At 36.9% G+C, this 18,546-nt stretch overlaps 1 protein-coding gene across 4 annotated transcripts in view; it reads right to left on the bottom strand.

Moving 5' to 3' along the window:
* REV3L (REV3 like, DNA directed polymerase zeta catalytic subunit) overlaps positions 1–18,546 on the bottom strand; it is a 123,468-nt gene that overhangs the window by 10,426 nt on the left and 94,496 nt on the right. For all 4 annotated transcript variants that reach the window (XM_054197314.1, XM_054197315.1, XM_054197316.1 and 1 more), the window contains 8 exons: positions 14,607–14,722; positions 8,875–8,993; positions 8,111–8,229; positions 6,901–7,042; positions 3,908–4,152; positions 2,794–2,902; positions 1,719–1,925; positions 928–1,037 (listed from right to left, as the gene is read on the bottom strand). In XM_054197314.1, the coding sequence (XP_054053289.1) occupies positions 928–1,037; positions 1,719–1,925; positions 2,794–2,902; positions 3,908–4,152; positions 6,901–7,042; positions 8,111–8,229; positions 8,875–8,993; positions 14,607–14,722 (1,167 nt within the window). The remainder of the gene's footprint in view (positions 1–927; positions 1,038–1,718; positions 1,926–2,793; positions 2,903–3,907; positions 4,153–6,900; positions 7,043–8,110; positions 8,230–8,874; positions 8,994–14,606; positions 14,723–18,546) is intronic.

The raw sequence follows: 18,546 nt of genomic DNA, 5'->3' as shown, positions 1-18,546 counted from the left end.
CAGCTAGAAAAGTCAAAAACCTGAGACACTTCAGTGTTCAGTATGAGATCAGGAGTGCCAAAGGCATGATGAGTGCTGTGACGCTCCGCTGAGGCAGGGAACGTGACAGCTCCCAGGCACTGCAAAACTTCCCAGGAGAGAACTGTAAAGCTCTAGGTACACCCTTTTTTCCCCAGTATGGGCAGCAACAGAATTTTATTTCCTTTGTCCTTTTTTTTTTTTTTGTGAAGCTACTAAGAATTTAGTATCTTTGAAATGTCAAATCTTTCATCAAAACTGGCTGAAATCAGTCATTGGATTCGCAAGTTATTAAGGAAGGACAGCCAGACAAGCTTTGCTTCCCATGGCTGAGAAATCATCCAAGTCTAGCACCAGAGAGGGATGTGCCTAGAGCATGAGTATTATTTAGATGAAAGATTGACTGAGAAAGGGGAGATATTTATATGATCTATTTCAGACAGTGTAATCATATCTTTGTATGCTTTGGTGGCTGCTTCTGAATTGTATCCACTTTTGAAGCTTAAAATAGTGCCTTCCTCTAAGTATCGATGTGCAATGCCTGCTATATTATAAATACTCGATTTTCCAAAATAAAAATGGCATCAGGAACAGGCACAAAAATACTCATTTGATAAATAAGACTTACATTCATTCACACATAAAAAAATGTTTCCCCCCCGCTTCTGTTCCACATAATTGTCAAAAGAAAGGAAACCCTCAAAGTCCTTTTTAATAGTCCTAGAAGAAACTCCAAGAAAATAAATATAATTTACTTTGTATATTCTGCAAGACAGTAAGCAACATCCCAAAGAGGGTCCACATACTCTTTTCACTATCATAAATTCCCCTTGTTGAGACAAAAGAAAAATATATCTGTGAAGAACTACTATGATTTTAAAACATTGTAAGAAGTAAACCGTTAATTACCTGTCAGTGTCACCATACACAACATGAGCACCCCATTTTTTTGTATCGTTCACCAGTTTTATAGCACGCTCCAATGTTTCTCTGGCTTTGTGGACAATGCTGTCCCCAACCTGCAAAGTCAAAGATAAATTGAAAATCTTTATTCTACTGCTAAATTCAATACTATCTCTTGGTAAATAGTCTAATCTTGCTTGATCTGTTTATGAAAATTACTACATTGAGACAATATATGGTAGTTCACGGTTTAAATGCATATAATAAATAAAAAGGTTGCTTACGTTGCCACAAAATAGCCATAATTAAAGAAAGAGCAATCAAAAATTATTAAAAATTAAAATAAAGGAAAACATGCTCTAAACTTCTTTAGGCCTATTAAAAGTGTAAGGAGCAAGACAAGATTGCTTAAGGTCATTTTCTCTAGTGTTTGGATTCTGCTGATCCTCCTTTTATGAAAACTATGAAACATCTACAACATTTTATTTTATTTCCACTATTAGAACTGTAATCCAATCTGCCTTTGGAGAGAGTTCTACAGAAATGCCAACTCCAAATGCTCTTTAATGGGAAGAAAAAAAATAGGACCTTTTTTTTTAAATCACAATTTTTTAAATCACTTTTTTTAGATCACAAATAAATCTCAAGTTTCTGATTTTCAGTACTACAAATAAAACCAGCTTTTATGAAAGTATTTAGATTAAATGTTTCAAATAATAACACTGTGTTATCTGACTATATGTTATTAATAGTGTCTTTTCCACAGTTTTTCTTCATTTTTTTTCTGCAACCCTTACCTCAACGCATGGCATTCTTCCAGAAAAATTAGCAGCAGTATAACCAAATGTAAAATTAGCTATATATTTAAGACCCAACTGACGAGCTTCAAGCATTCGAGTTACAGCCTTGTCATGCTTATAAGACTTCATTGACTGTTTCACCATTATCCTAGTCTTCAGGATTTCTTCTAGCATTCTTGGCAGCACACCCTTTCTTACTGAAGGCTGTCATAAAGAGAACAAAGGAAAAAATTATGTTAAAAACCCCAACCTAAACAGCTAGGAGTAAAAGCAAAACCCAGAACTGTTAGATAATCACTGTTAAAAAGACAAATTAATTAGCAAGATGCCCTAGGCACCAATGGTTTGGCTCTTCCCACAAACATTACAAGCAACCTAGAATACAGACACAGCTCTTAAGGGCAGGGTAAATAGCTTTTTGTTCTTTGTTTTCATCAGACCTGCTAATGCAATATTTAGATAACCTTGTTAACTAAAACAGGACTTATATTTAACTGTTAATTCTCAAAATGTTAAATGCTAAAGGAATATTATCTTTAGAAATTCTGCAAGTATTCTTTATTTAAAGTTTTTGTTCTAATTCAGTATATGTAGGCTGGTGATTGGCTAATTATTTGTAAGAGCTCCAGGCCATATTTATTAATTCATTACAAATCATTCATCAGTACACACAACAAAAAATGAGAACAACAGAAAGCAAGTCAGGGAGTTTCATCTCCCAAACCATGACTCTTCTAGGAAAGCATTCTGCCATACAGACAGGAGAAGAATCAAGTGTTACACGCAGATAATTACTCTTTGATCTCCAAACTGCACAAGTAAACTACAGTTTAATTATAGATGAAATAAGCCTTCAGTATAAATGAAAGCACAAAGATGACATTTTATTTCCTGAACCGCCAGAAGTTCAGCACTCTGACAAATGTCAAAAATCATTGGGAAATGAGAGACTGAACCTCCCCCCTTGTCTACTCTTAATGCAGCAAAATATAAACTACAATATCAATTTGATCTTAAGCTAGTCAGCCAACAGGAAGTGAAAATGCCTGTCACAGAGCACTAATATCATTACCTTGACAAAAGCTACTCCACTGGGTGACACCGTGATATCATGCCTAATCTGGTAAAGTAAGTCAGGAGGTACTCTGAGAGATGTACAGCCAAACTTGAATGCATCATATCTAATAAAGAGAAAAATTAAATATGAAGACAATTCATTCATTTACAGCCTGAACAAGCAAAAGCATCAACTCACATTAAAATGTTAATAATGCCAGTAAGGATAGAATCACAATTATAACCTCAGGTATAAACAAACATACTATAATTTAAAATTTCTTAGCTACATGCAAAAGTCTTTAAGAATAAAGCAGTAATAAATGGTGAAATTCCAACACATGCATAATTTATCAATTCTGTTCTGTATTAATGTATTATTTCCAAATGCTGAGTTAGTGGAGGCATGTACTCATACCGTAGTCCCCTGTGGGAACCACGCATGTTTACCAGGGATCACATTGCATGTGTTTTCTTTCTACAGAATTTCAAATCAGAAACTTGAAAACCTGACGGTGACACCTAGCAATTGTCGCATGCATCCTCCCGTTCTTCCAAGTATTGTTTTATAGAGGTAACTATAATGTGTGATGAGATATTTTTTTCCAATTAACAGAATTACTGTTAAGCTCAACAAGAGATGCTACACAGAATAACTCATTGTATCTTTTAATTTTGAATAGGTAAGACCAGAGTGAACTACAACTGTTAAAAGAGAACAACAATTTATTAACATACAATGGAATAATACTATCCAGGTTTTGAAAATAGGTAGTGCATTTATATAACATTTTAACTTATTCTGAAGAAATATTAAAAACTAGCATCACCACAATAATGGAATAGGTGTACACATGTGCATACAGGGTTTTTTTTTTTTTTAACAGAACAGAGTATAATTCTGTATTTAATTAAAAATACATATTGATGTCTATACATATGTGTCTGTGTCTGTATACACACACGCACACCCACACGGTAGATCTTTATCATCTCTATTGTTTAACAGAAAATGGTGCTATTTATACAAGCCCCTTGTCACCAATGACAACCAAGGGTTCTCACAACCTCAGAAAAGATGCTAAACTCTCTACAGAATCAAAGTTTGTGTGAAAAAAATAACAACTTACTTTCCTAAGTTTTCGACATGTCCCAGGCAGGTTGAAAAACAGTAGTTGTATGCTATCACAATGGAAGGATATAATGACTGGAAATCTAATACAAGAACAGCATTGCTGTAGAAGCGGGATTCTGGCTCCATTATTAAGGGAACACATTGCAGGGCTTTCATTTGAGCTCGCTGCTGGACACTGGGTGTCACAGGAATATAATTCATTGGCTTTGCAACACGCAGCATCATAGACTCCACACGATACTGCAAAACAGTTTGGATATAACTGTTATAATTATAATTTCAAAAATGCAGAATAAACATGAGTAAACATCCATCTCAGGTTAAAAAAATATACATGCAACAGGCTGCAACAATATATGGCCATGCTACAGTCAGTGAACGAGCATTTGCTAAACTATTTTTGTTAGACCCGCAGAACAGTGAAGAAAACAAAGTGTAATATGCAGTCGATGACCATTTTCCATAGGAATCTGAACGGCAATATTATTTCAACATTTGGGAAAACAGAGGAATGACGTGTGAGTTGTATAAGTTGATAATTGTGCCTCCAAGCTTTTGACCATGACAAGTAACGTACTTGGCAGCAAGAGAACCAAGGGAAGAATCTAAGTCAGCCCATTTCAAAAGTCTGCCGCTTTGCACCAGGTATCATGCTTTCTCCCCAATGATGCCATAAGTAGTACAGGAACCAGAGAGTAACATAAAGCTTAAGAACTTCCAGCTGCTTCAGGACATCACAAAATGTCTTATGTGGTGGTAGCAACATGAGAAAAACCCAGCCCTATTAATTTATGGACTATTCAATGCTTTAAAAGCACTAGTAGCCAGGTATTCACTGTGTCTATTCACAATAAAAAACAAAATACCTGAAAATTACATACATGGGTGGCAAATCCCAAAATATCAAAGAACGATCCTATATAATCCTAAGATCCTGTGCTTTGTAAACAACTAAATCACTATTCAAAAGCCCTCTGCCTGACACACTACATATTCAGTCATGGTACTAAAAGGGTTAGGTATAATTTCTTTAACTTTGATGTTATAAATGAACTTGCAGAACTAATAGCTTTAACAAGACCCTGCCACCTTACAAATGGGTTGGGGTTTGAAAGTGTAGTTTTGCAGCAGCATATGCCCTGCACTAATTGTGTGCTAATTTGTATCCAGTGATGAGCTCAGATGTGTGATGAGGTGGCCAGGGACTGGATCTGGCAAGAGCTAGGTTTTTTTGCTAGTTTTCAGCAAGTTCTTCAATCGTATGACTAATAATCCAATTGCCTATGACCATCTCCTGTTAGTCTACTATGGAATATTCAAGATAGCTTAATAAAATTTAAAAAAAAAAATCACCTTTAAAAATGGTCTTGTAAAACTTAATAAGAGATACAAAAATATGGAAAAAGTAACTTAAAATATCAGAAATCTGTTCCATTTTAACACCTTTTTCAGCTAAGGAGAAAAGAAATATCTTCATATAAGGTAGTGATGATTCTTCTGAGTGACAAAAAATTATTTGAGGTGACTGGGAATTGTTGCAATTGCCACTTCTGTGATCTAGAAAGTTTCAAGGGAAACAAAACATACGTGCACAGAAGGAAAGAGAAAAGAACAGTCAGGACAGAAAATGTGGCATGTTTCTGTTGCTCACTCCCACTCACAGCCATTTGAGAAAATGACAGGCAGAACAGTCTTTGCGGGCTGCAATCATGACAGTTTAAGCATATCTACGTTGGCAGCAAGCCAGTCCCACCCTCCCTGTCCCTGTCTGTGCATTTCTCTTCCCTTGCTCCAACAGCGGTACTTTTCTGATAACATGGTAAACCAGATCAGGGAGATAAACTGGCAAATTATCTATTGAATGCCACCATGGTTCTGTCACCAGTGCCCACCCACTTTTTCCCCCAAACATAGGGCGAGTACCTATGTTCACAAAACCGAGCGTGCCTATGTTGAGTACCTATGTTCACAAAACTGACCAACAAGAACCTGCACTGGGTCAAGAGATGACACAGGCAACTGCAGTCAAAGGGAAAAAAAAGGTGGCAACATTTTTAAATTGGGTTGAATCGTTAAGGAAACGCAGCTTCAGACATTCCTGTTTCTGTCTGGCTTAAGACGATGCTGGTCTGCCCAGGACATTAGTTTTTAAGTTGTCTTTTTGTACACAGAAATTGGCAAAGTAATCAATCCTGGTCAGCTCAGCTAAATGTCTATTAAAACAGGAAGCAGAAAGATGGTAGGAAAGAATAATTATGGTAGGAAAGAAGATGATGACAGAAGAGCAGACACACATGAGTGAAAGTTGTCTCTCATTTCAGGTGCTGTTCAGGGCTCACATGAAGCCATGAAAAGTCTAGTTAGTCTAGTTCCTCAGAACCTTGGCAAGGAAAGCCTTTGGTATTACTGGAGACTGCTACTGTCTTGCTCCCATTCCCTCTGATGGTAGTACCAAAATAACAGAATCACACACATCTTTCACGACACATGTACTTAATAAAGCCAGAGCCTCTCTTGTCTTATCATCAAATCTCACCCAGAGGTCTGCTTCACAGGAAACGTCACTTAGAACATATTCAACACAGCTTTGTCTGCCCTGGAAGAAAATAATCTCATCTTTCTAAAACATGCTCAACTGTGTTTCTTAATGTGCTAAAAAGCATTCATTTTCAGACTCATCCAAGTGTAAAAAATACCAACTCAAAGGGAAAACTTAGTGCTCCCAAAGTCAGAAGAAGAGATTTACTGATGTGATTACGTTTACGGCGCTCTATTTTTAACAGCTATTTTTCATTTCTAAGACTAACCATTCAGTCCATTATTATTGCTTCTGAATTGCGTTTCTTTATATTTCAATTTCACATTTTTCAAAACAGTCTTCTGTGACCTTATAAAAATACATATACTGACTGAAAAGATACTGAAGGACAAAAACATTTTGTAAAGACTGTTTTGCTTTTGTGAAGTGCAAGGAAAACTAAATCTTACCTGTGAGCCTCTTGTTAAAACATGTAAGAACTGAATGCCAAAAAGTCTTGCCATTTCGCTTGTTCTGTCAATCAAATCCAGTTTGTCTAACAACTGGAGATTCCCACGGACCCGGCTAATGTAATGATCAACCATTTTCCACCTGTGAAAATGAACACCTGGTTATAAACAATCAGAGTGCTGCTCTTTCTACCAAGAAAAACGTACTTTTATGATAGCTTGTTACAAAACAGTAAATAAAATTTCCCCTAGGATGTTTTCATAAATGTGCGGCACATAAACATACACTTACGTATTCTAAAGATATACACAGAATGTGTTATAGCAAACTACTGTTAAGGCATATCTCAATGACATACTATATCCTGTTTTCCTTATTGCCCTAAAGGATTACTGAAACAGAAACTTGAGTTTCTCTTCATCTGTTTACATGTTTTTTTTAACTGAGTGGACTCTTGTGGAAACATCCTTCTGCATTAAGAATATCTATCTCAGTTCACCGTAAATTTATAATTTTACAGAATCACAGAATGGTAGGGGTTGGAAGGGACCTCTGGAGATCATCTAGTCCAACCCACCTGCCAGAGCAGGGTCACTAAACCAAGTTTCCACCTAGTTAAAAAAAAATTAACTTTAACAGAAATTATATGCATGTCATGAATGACCTTCAGATCAGTACTCAGTTTTGTGAATTGTTCATATCACACAATACCAAATCACTCCAAGGACGATTGAAGCCCAGTGTGATATGTGTCATATAAAGATATTTTTAAGCAGCTATACTTAGCATCTTAACATCTTGCACATGGTTTTATACTATTTATAAGCCTAGCTTGGTTGACATGCACTGCGAATTAAAACAGAAACCTTACAGTTCATAAGCAGTCCTTCTGATTAATAGTATATACGAAATAAAGACCTCACAGAACTTCAAAATAGTACGTCTATTCAGATATGTTGAAACTGTAACTGAAAATTTGTTTTGTTTCTGTGTACTTTAAACGGAAAAATACACAAAGATGAAATATTGAGGGTATAACTACCCAAGAGAACACAGCAGAGTAAATAAGCTCATGTTGCTACATATAGACTGTCCTAGTACCTGAGATAAATTGATTATTTCTTCCTATGCTGACTTTATCTTATACTTATCCCATGTTAGGAATCTGGCCTTAAAAAGAACAAACAAAATGGATTAATAGAACATTACCTGTAGACATCTGCCTTATTATCAAACCAATCAGACAGAACCCGGAAAGTAAATAAAGGAAAACGTTGGTGAAGAACATGAAAGCCCACGTTTTCAAAAGTGTAATTCATTAGATTCACCTAAAAAAACACAGAGGACATGTTAACATGCATGATGTCTTCCACAGTCAAAGAAATCTCTACTTTTTAAAAAGCATAGCTACTAAATTTATTAACTTTTTATTAGTATTCTTTGTTAAAAAGCTAAACATTTCTACTTAGAAGTCCTTAACTGTTTACAAGTCAGGAAAGAATATCCCTCATCAATTGAAAGGAATACGTGGAATTAAGTAGATCACAAAGATCAGGTCCGAATTTGGTCAGAATAGGATTTGTAAAGACTGAACCACTTGAGTATTTAACGTAAGGTCATAAACAACAAAGCAATGAGTAAGCCTGACAGCTTAAAATAAGTTTAAGTATTTAATTTAGTAAAAGCACCATATTAAACAAGTTACTGAAACAGGCAAGTTGTTCTCAAAACCCACAAAGAAGTGAAGAGCAGTATCATTAAGAAACATTACTGAAAGATAAGGGCTTCGGTATTTTACATTTCACATTTTAGCAACATGCAAAATCCATTCTCGCAAGGTGGCAGACTGCTCTATTTCAAAAGGTGTACAAATAAAGAACAAAAAGTTACTTAAGTTACATGAAATTTCCAAAGTCTACAATAATTAAAACCCCCCAGTAAGTCAAATACATTAACCTTTTAAAAAACTTTACCTCATTTCTCATCATTCTCCAAATATTTAAGACAATTCGCCCAACGATATTAATTTCACTCATTGTATCTGATCCATATTCATCCAGCTCAGCAGCAAATCTGTTCTCTTTCTTTTCATCTAAAGACATTAAAAGTGAATATATTTAGACAAGTTACAGGACAGTCAAGACCAGATCAAGCTATCCCTCTTCCAATTTGAGCTCTCCAGAAAATTAAGAATTCATAAAGACTGTTACTGATTGCACAAGATTATTTATTTACCAGTCTTCCACACAGTCTCTAAATAAAACTCCCCCAGGTTTTTCTTCTCTCGCGCATCCCTCTGAAGATAACTCTTACGTTGGTTTCATTGAAATGGTGTCCATGGCAATATATTCTCCATAGCGAATACATTGGTTAAGCAATGTTGAATGTTACTTGGGAGCTAGCTAGCTGCGTGCACATTAGTGCACAACAACAACAATAATGATAATAATTTAAAAAGTGATTTCTGTCCTCAAGAGTTTATAACTCAAGGCTTTACTTGTAACAATCTTACACAGTCAGAACCAGGCCATGGGAGAGAAAACTCAGTGCCTTTCATACATTAAAAGCAAACCCACTGCAGGTAGACATGAGTTCTGGATAGCACAAACGGAGAGGGAAGGAAATAGGAAGGAACAAACACAAAGGCAGAAGTAGCATTCTGAATCTTTCTGTAAGACAGCAGTGACTGCAGTACAGGAAAGATATCACCCTCTTTTGCCATCCTTGGTTTGTTTTCATGTTTTGAAATACTACAACACAAGAGAAGACAGTCTTTTTGGTGTAGGTTTCTTGAAACTGTCTTTTTTTTCAGCCAATCTAAGGCTACAGTTTTGGTATTCTTACCTGAGTTTACATAGATGGTTTTTAAAATGTTAAAATTCAATATAAAACCACAGTGTATTATTTGACCCTCCAGTCTTGTTCCTTCTTATTACTTTAATGGAAGAGAAAGCACTTTGAGGCAATTTCCCCACAATTCTAAATCCGTAGCAAATTTTCAACTGTTGGTCGTGTACTCTGCCTCTACTCATTTAGCAGATACCCTGTACAGTACCCTACTAACAAAAAGCAGAACATTTTGGACAGAGTGTATAGAACTGTGGATACACAATGCTTTGGAATAATGATCATAACTGCGCAATTAGTTCCTCAAACAGCCCAGGAGCACATTTACCCTTGAAGACAGAAGTAAAAATTGCCTGAAATCCTGCAGAACTGCTGTGACACAACATAATACAGACTAACTTCATATGTTGATCTTTCAAATGTGTATATCAATCAAAATATGGTTAAGAAAACATATTCGTCATTTACTGACCTTAGCAACAAATCACAGAGCCTTGACAAAATTTATCAAAATGCATACCATCTTTTTAACCTCCTTATTATTTCATATTTTTATGGAGGAAAAATTGCAATTTCTCTTTTCATATTTGGATAGAAAAAAAGCCTCACAAGCAGCAACATTTTTTCTTCTGTTTTTCTTCATTTCCACATGCTCAATCTCCTGCGGAAGTGAGGAACGTACATTTTTCCCCCTCATTTTTATTTTTTATTGGAAGAAGAAACTATCAGTTAGTTTTACTTTCTGTAGTGTCATAGTGTCATCCTTGTTCTCTTTTGACTTGTTTTTACGAGATTCCCTATGTTTCTTAAGTTCATTTCATGTCTTATAGAATCATAGAATGGTTTGGGTTGGAAGGGACCTTAAAGATCATGTAGTTCCAACCCCCCTGCCATGGGCAGGGACACCTCCCACTAGACCAGGCTGCTCAAAGCCCCATCCAGCCTGGCCTTGAACACTGCCAGGGATGGGGCATCCACAGCCTCCCTGGGCAACCTGTTCCAGTGTCTCACCACCCTCACAGGAAAGAATTTCTTCCCAATCGCTAATCTGAATCTCCCCTCTTTCAGTTTGAAGCCATTACCCCTCGTCCTATCACTACACTCCCTGATAAAGAGTCCCTCCCCAGCTCTCCTATAGGCCCCCTTTAGGTACTGGAAGGCCACTATAAGGTCTCCCTGGAGCCTTCTCTTCTCCAGGCTGAACAAGCCCAGCTCTCTCAGCCTGTCCTCATAGCAGAGATGCTCCAGCCCTCGGATCATCTTTGTGGCCCTCTGCTGGACCTGTTCCAACAGGTCCATGTCCTTCTTGTGCTGAGAACTCCCGAGCTGCATGCCATACTCCAGGTGGGCAATGAGCATAGCGTGGTCACAAGAGACACACCGCCCTGATGAACAAGAGACTGCATGTGATGCACGCTGCAAAATTACAAAAACCTGTAGTACTCTACAACTGGTGGGGGGAATATATCACCATAACCACGTGAGCCTCTCTGGAAGCAAAGTTGTTAAGAAGCAGAACTTAGGACATTCTTTCTATCAAGTGCGTGAGTTGAAATAAAAAGAAGTCTCGTCTCATCCTCTGTTACCTGCTCCCTAACTTTAATCTGTGATGCAAAACAGGAAACAGGAGGCCACAGTCCACACAAAAAATGCCACTACGCACAAGCACAGAACTCACTTCTCTTGTGCTGTGTCCTAATGACTTACGAATAGTTCACGTGTAAATGGCAGAGGCAGCACCAGACTCAGCCAATAAAGCAAAACCAGAGAGAAGTCCAGCTTTCTTTTTGTTAAATTGAAATCACAGGAAAAGGAAGGAAAAGTACCTTCCATCTTTATTTCAATAGGAGGAAAGAGGAGCATACTGCTTGAAGGAGCACTTCCTGTTCGGAAAATACAGCACGTGAAGAAGGGAGGGAAATATGAAGCATAGGGGTTGGAAAAGCAAGAGGAACATAGATGGGGTCAAAACCATGGACAAGGAGTCCACAAAGCAACAGAGAACACAAGACTAGTCCATTTATGGCCATGCATGCAAGCCCACACTTATGGCATGACATTTTTGGGAGGAACTCATCACTGTGAACGTTTCCTTATCTTTCTCCTGCAGTTCAGTCAAAAAAGAATAATTACTTACCTTACAATAACATTAGTTCTTAGAAACACTTTAAGTGTTACGTATTCCACTTCTGGGTGTGCATCTACCACCTGGCACACGAGCTTCTGTACTATGAATACCAGTGCTGCAGAGATCATGCCTATGTCCTGCATGCCCACTTGAACTTTACATCCAAAGATGTTAAGGGCTACAACCCTGGTTTCCTTCACTAGAACTGAACTTGCATTCTGTTGTTGTAGGGAAAGAAGCCCAACTGTGACATACATAGGGACATCACCATTAAGAACCATACAGTTCCCAGAGAAATAACCTTTCTTCTTTGAGGAACTCTTTATGGGTATCCCAATTCCAGTAACTTGAACAACAGCTTATGTCACGAAGATGAGTACTATTGACAGCTTTGTTGATGTTAACTGTTGATTCCGCATCAACTATAGTGCAGACATAGTTGTCCTGCAAGACTAGAGCTGTGACCCAGCCTTTGAGAACAAAGGCAGAGACACATTAGTTACCCATCCCAAACTGAAGAGATTGTTCAGCCATACTTCTACAGTAGAGTAGTAATCTTTGTGATCTTTGGAGGTTTAAGAAACCTTTGACTGCAACACTCATCATTTCCCTTACTAAAGGCATTGTAAATCTTGAAGTGCGAGGGGTCAAAACTTTTTCTGAACATCCTTCAATACATCTGAAGACTGTACCCAGAGGCATTGTTACTGCAACCAGTTTATCATCTCAATTTGAGCCATCAGCAGAATTTAATAACAAGGTTCATGCAATCAGTTATTATTCCTGCAGAATAACTTTGATACTTTTGTGCTGAAGAAGGAAACTTGTGACCAATTCATACTTAATATATGAAAACAGGAACACGTGACAGTTTAAGTATTTAAAAATTCACCAGGCTCCAGTTGCCAACAACTTTCAACTGAAGATGCAAATTTGTTCTTATGTTTTCTTGTCCCTGGCTGGTCTCTATAACTCAGACTTTTTCTAAATAGGTATCAAAAGCATCAAAAGATTTTGAATGCATCAAAATAGTGCACAAATATTCAAACATCAAGGAAGGAGTGTGTGAACTTAGCTTTTCTAAAACATCGTGTTCTCCTGGCCAGGCACACAGGATATCAATATAAGAGATGCTATTGCTATGCTGGGTAAGCCCAAAGATGCAACTAGCCCAGTTATCATGTTCTACCAAGTACCCAAAAGCAGATGCTTCAAGAAAAGGGGAAGCAGTTATTGATAATCTCTCTAGAACTATCCCAGCTTCTAAATATTTGCAGCTTCCTGGGCCAGGCATTATCTTCACATATATAATAGTTTCCAATGGATTTTTCTTCCAAGAATTTATTTCCTCTTAAAGCAACATACACTTTAAGCATTTATATTAACTTGTGGCAAAGAACTCAAAGAGTTCAACAAGCCAGGCGTGAAGAATCAACTCCTGTTCTGAAGCTGCCATGTGCTAGCTTCATTTGATGGTTTTGATGGTCTTGCATTGGAAGACATCGTGAACAACCAATTCATATTTCCCTTTATATCCCTCAAGATTTCATAGGCTTTTACCTTCATTACCCAGTTTTGTCTCTTCTGGAATCCTAACTTACTAAACACAAATGGATTAGCCTCTCATCTTTACTAGTTCTCCTACATCCCATTTTGATGGGGGAAAGGTTATGAAGAGGCTAAAACTGCAGTATTTGAGGTGCATGCACACTACAGATTTTTAAATCTACATTCATCATTTTATATTTTCCTTGCTCCATAATTCCCAACATTTAATTTACTTTTTCAACCATTACAGAGTAACAGGATCAAGTTTTTAACAGGACAATCACAGAAAAGCACTTCTTATTTCATGGCTGTTTAGTTTCTGTACAGGTCCTTGGCAAGAGCCCTGAAAAAAGCAACTTTTTCGGTTGTTTTGATTTTTAAAATCGTATCTCTCCCATCCACATCTTCTTGATGACTTCAAAGAGCTACAACAAATTTTTGAGACAATTTTTAATTTTACAAAGTCATCTTGACTCTTCTCAGGTGCAACACATTTATTTAGCTGTTCACTAACTGCATTCTTCAGAATGATAGCTTCTTAGCTTCTATTGATTAGCTAAGTATAGACACTAGGCTTACCACCCTCCTGGATAACTTTCCCCAGGTTTTCAAGAAAGAAACCCAAACAGATCTTTTTCTGAATGTTGGAGGAAAGCATCAATATTTGTGCCAGTAAAATTTGCCCACTGTACAACAATGGCTATTGAAAGTAAGGGTTTTATTACAGAGATGCTGACCAGGATGAGTGCTGCTCACAAGCATCTTTATGTTCTTGTATCCCAGCCAGAGAAATCACAAATAATGATTATGGTAGGTACCCTGAATGACATATACATATGACTGAAGCCAAGGAGAAGCAAGAGGAGGTTTGGTAGCGGAAGCACCTCCAAGAACTGAAAACTTAACACACATGAATACTGAAAATGAGTCTAGGTTCATGGATACAGGACATACCCAGAAGTGGAATACACAAGAAATTTAAAAATTCAGAAAACACTGAAAATCAGAGTCTCATTGGTATTTCAAATTTATTTTTTTGTGTGTGATCATACCTATAACAACACAACAGCAACAACAAAAAAAGTCCACCTGAAGAAATACTCTGCATTTATTTTTTAATTTATTCATATATTTCAACTTGGTTTTATTGGAACTGAACTGAAACCCTATACAATAACTTACCTGGCACACGAGAAATCATCTGGCATAAATCAACATTTAGTGCAGCAGCCCTCTGTAAGAGATAACCCCAGGAATGCATCTGGACTTCATAGCCTAACAAAATGTCTGGGTCATATCTAGAGAAGGGGGGGGAAAGGAAAATGAGCTTCATATTATTTAAGAAAATATTTTCCATGAACAGAATATAAACAGGATTTCATTCTAATCATGTTGAGTTTAAAAAAGAAGCAGCCACAATGGGTTTCTAAGAAAGCAGCATCTGGACTAGGAGATTATATTTAAAACAAACAATCTTTTAGAATTTTCAGTAACATTCAACTGAAAAATTGTTTAGAAGGAATATTTTCATTTTGAGGCTTTTTTTTTTTACATAATTCTATTATTTTAGTCTTTGTAAATAAAGAACAAAACCTAGGTTTAATCAGGTTTTATCGATGGAATCAGGCTGTATTGAGCATAAACTGAAACCTAGCTACTGGCACAAGACAGCTGTGCAATGAAATATGTCCTGTCCTCATACTTTGTTGTACTATTTTCCTTTACGAAATAGAATAGAATTTGCTACTAGGCTACCTGAATGTTTTGCAAATAAAAATGCGTCACACATACTGCAGTGTAGCTTATAACAATCAGAGGACACTTCTGGTCCTAAATGGTGACTCTTTATTGGGAAAGTTACAATTCGCAGTTGAGTGAGAGCTGTCAAAACTGAAACATGGAAAAAAGCAACCATATATACCAGTTCTATTTAAATACCTCTTTCTTTAAGATAACCTTCTTTCTATATAGTAAGATACACAAGAAAAACTCATTTCATGCTGTATCTCATGGCAGGTGGAAAAGTTGACTGGCTCAGGTATGACAAAAACAAAAGGCAGAATTGTCTTCTGACACAGTCACTGCCATCTTCCAATCAGGCTCAGAGAAGAGTTGACTAGACAGAAGGACAAACAAGGTGGCTTCAAAGTCAAAGCACAGGCAGGAGTTAGCTTGGAGGAGCCTGTGTCACCTACCTTTTGAGTAGGCACTATTAAAACCAAAAAGTCATGATCTGGTCACTTGGTGAAGAGCCTAAGAGTGATTTTTCTTGGGCAGGGCAGAAAGAGACTGGCCAGAGTATTACATCAGATATCTATTATTTTTATAGAAAAAAAAAAAAAAAAAAAAAAAAAAAGGAAGCTTCACTGGGAAGAATAGTTGCTTCTTTCAATGCAGCTCAGTCAAGGGGTTTTGAGTTCCAGCAGTCAGCATTCAATACAACTGAACATCAAAAGGGCAGCTGTCAGGAGGTAGACGACTGGACAATAGGCTGAGGGTCCTGTACCACAGTCTACAGCCAACCCCACAACAGGATGCAGACTTGTAGACCGTAGTTTATGGAGGAAGTAGTCAGGGGCCATAGCTTATGAACAGGATTCTCTGTACTTTTTGCATCCTTAAACGCATCAAAAAATGCCAATGCTCCCTGATGATTGGATATAGAATACCCCTTCTGCAAATCCTAAGTTAAAGTTGCATCACAGGTATTACAAATGAAGCTTCAGACGTTATTGTGAAAGTTTCTTCCTTGCTTGTGTGTCCCAGCCAAAGGCAGACGACAAATCGCTTTGAAGTAACTAACTACTCTGAGAATAGCTAAAGAGCTTCTCCACACTTCTGCCACAGACACAAACTTTTTGTGAAAAATAAAGGGAAAAGTACTTGAATCTTCTTACTCAGCATGGCTATCATATCTTTATTACAATTTCGGCTTTTGCACCATCAGCAAAAGTTACAAAAATCCCTTTTGCCACCTACTTCTACCTGTGAAGGAATGGTTTTGATACAATTTTTGGTTAAAGCAGAAGATTCTAAACTAGCGTTTTGATTTGTAGAGTTCTAGAGAAAGTAAAAGAACTAGCACTTTGCATTTGGGGGGTATTTTGCTATCTGTTGTTAATGTTGAATGATTCTTTGCTTTTGGAAACAGGAAATGATCATCAGGAGTGGAAGTAGTAAACTTACACATTTTGGAAACCTATTCTACCTGTGGTACAAACCCAGAGCTACTTGGAACAATTTATGGACAAATGAATTGTCCATAAATTGTAGCCCGCAGTTCTTTCCAGCAGCAGAATCAGTTTCAAAGAGAGTTATGACCACTTGCTCCTCCGTACAACATACAACGATTGCCAACTGAGGTTCCAAAATTATGAATAGCTCCACCTAAGCTTTGAAATAAAAAGGAATTATGTAATGGTTTATACAAGTCATAGAATAAATGTTAAAAAAATTAACATATTTTCACATTAATTCTTGCAGCTAAACTATCCTGGTCCTACCATACTGAAAAACACTAATGATTATTTAAAATGAAGGAAAATCTTACAGAAGTAGTCATTTACATTCGTATTTGAAAACTGGTTTCACATAATTCAAAATGGAAAATACTTGCAGATTTTACACAAGGCAAGATGTTATGCAGATAGGTTCCATGATAGATTCAAATGTGAATGAGAAACTTGTGAAGAACTGCTTATGTGGCACATAAACCAATATTCATTATGCCAGGAATTTGCTTGTTCTTTTAAGCCTGTTCTGAACAGAAATAAGCATATTGTTTGGAAGCAGCAAGTTGCCATAATTATATTAGCAGCCATCACTTGTGATGAAGGCCAGTTGCTTTGGGTTTTTCCTTGCCCAAGTAGTCAATTACCTACCTCACTTCCTACTTAAACGAATTTTAGTGGGCTATTACATTACTTCTGCAAATATCCCTATTTGTATTGCAACCGTATACAACATTTCATCAATTTTGAGTTAATCTTACTATTCCCTTTTAAGCTAATGAATAACACTACCTCTGTAAACCATCTGCATATAATCTCAAGAATTGTTTCTCGAGTATCCTTCAGATGGGAAGATGTTTTACAGGACAAGACATAAACTCACTTTAGTTTATAATGTTTTCAGATACATGCGTTTTCTTATATAAATAAATTGTATCTAACTTAAATATTACATATTTTAAGACAATTTGATGTAAATTCATGTCGATTAGAAAGTTTATCACTCAAAAGATTTAAAAAAAAAAAATAATCAGTGTGCTAGTTTTGAATTCAGTCTTGCTTGTATAGGCCCCATTAGGGATTGCCTGTAATGGCACATTACTGAGTCACAGGGTATCACTTTACAGTGCGTTACTTACTCTGCTTTTCCTTCCCAACTAGACACCGCACACGCATTAAGGGGAGGGTCTAATTTCAACTAATTTTGGCGTCTCAAGTTTTCTAAGTTGGTCTCCAATTTCATTGAAGAAAAAAGGCCTATTCCTTATATTTTAGCCACCTCTTGCAGAATGAGATTCTGTTCTTTCCATTTAACGTACATGGTGATGAGGGTAGCTACTCAAGATATGGACAATGAAATACAGATGTCTAAGTTTCAGTCAGACTCTCATACAAAGCTATCTATACGGAAAATCAAAGCAGAGTAGCTAGTAAATGGTGAATTCAAACCCTACTGTAAACTCCCTGGAAACACAGTCCCTCGGGCCCAGTTTCCTATATTTAAAACTTGGATCCAAGTGGTGTCCTTCTGAAAGCATGAGAAATGATAAACGCACTACCAGCAACTGAGTTGCTCAGATACTGCAGTAAGTTACACATACATGTATTTTGTATGTATATCTGCATGCATTCACAATGTACATGCACAAAGGACTACAGTTAGTATTAACAAATTTATGTATGCTTAGGTGTTTCATTAACTTTACGATCAAAATAATTTTTGGTTAAGTGTATCTCTGAATTATCTTTGAAGGACAAAATGAAGTAAGATTATATTCAAGTAGAACTCCTTTCTTCAGGACAACACTCGAGATCCCAAACTCCTCCACTACAGTACGTATAAGGTCTACCTTATGCAACAGGTTTAACAGACCTATCAGATTTCTTGCACC

Source organism: Rissa tridactyla, chromosome 3, assembly GCF_028500815.1.
Source record: "Rissa tridactyla isolate bRisTri1 chromosome 3, bRisTri1.patW.cur.20221130, whole genome shotgun sequence".
Taxonomy (NCBI): domain Eukaryota; kingdom Metazoa; phylum Chordata; class Aves; order Charadriiformes; family Laridae; genus Rissa; species Rissa tridactyla.
Note: the sequence above shows the minus strand (reverse complement) of the source record. Positions and strands in the feature narration are given on the sequence as shown.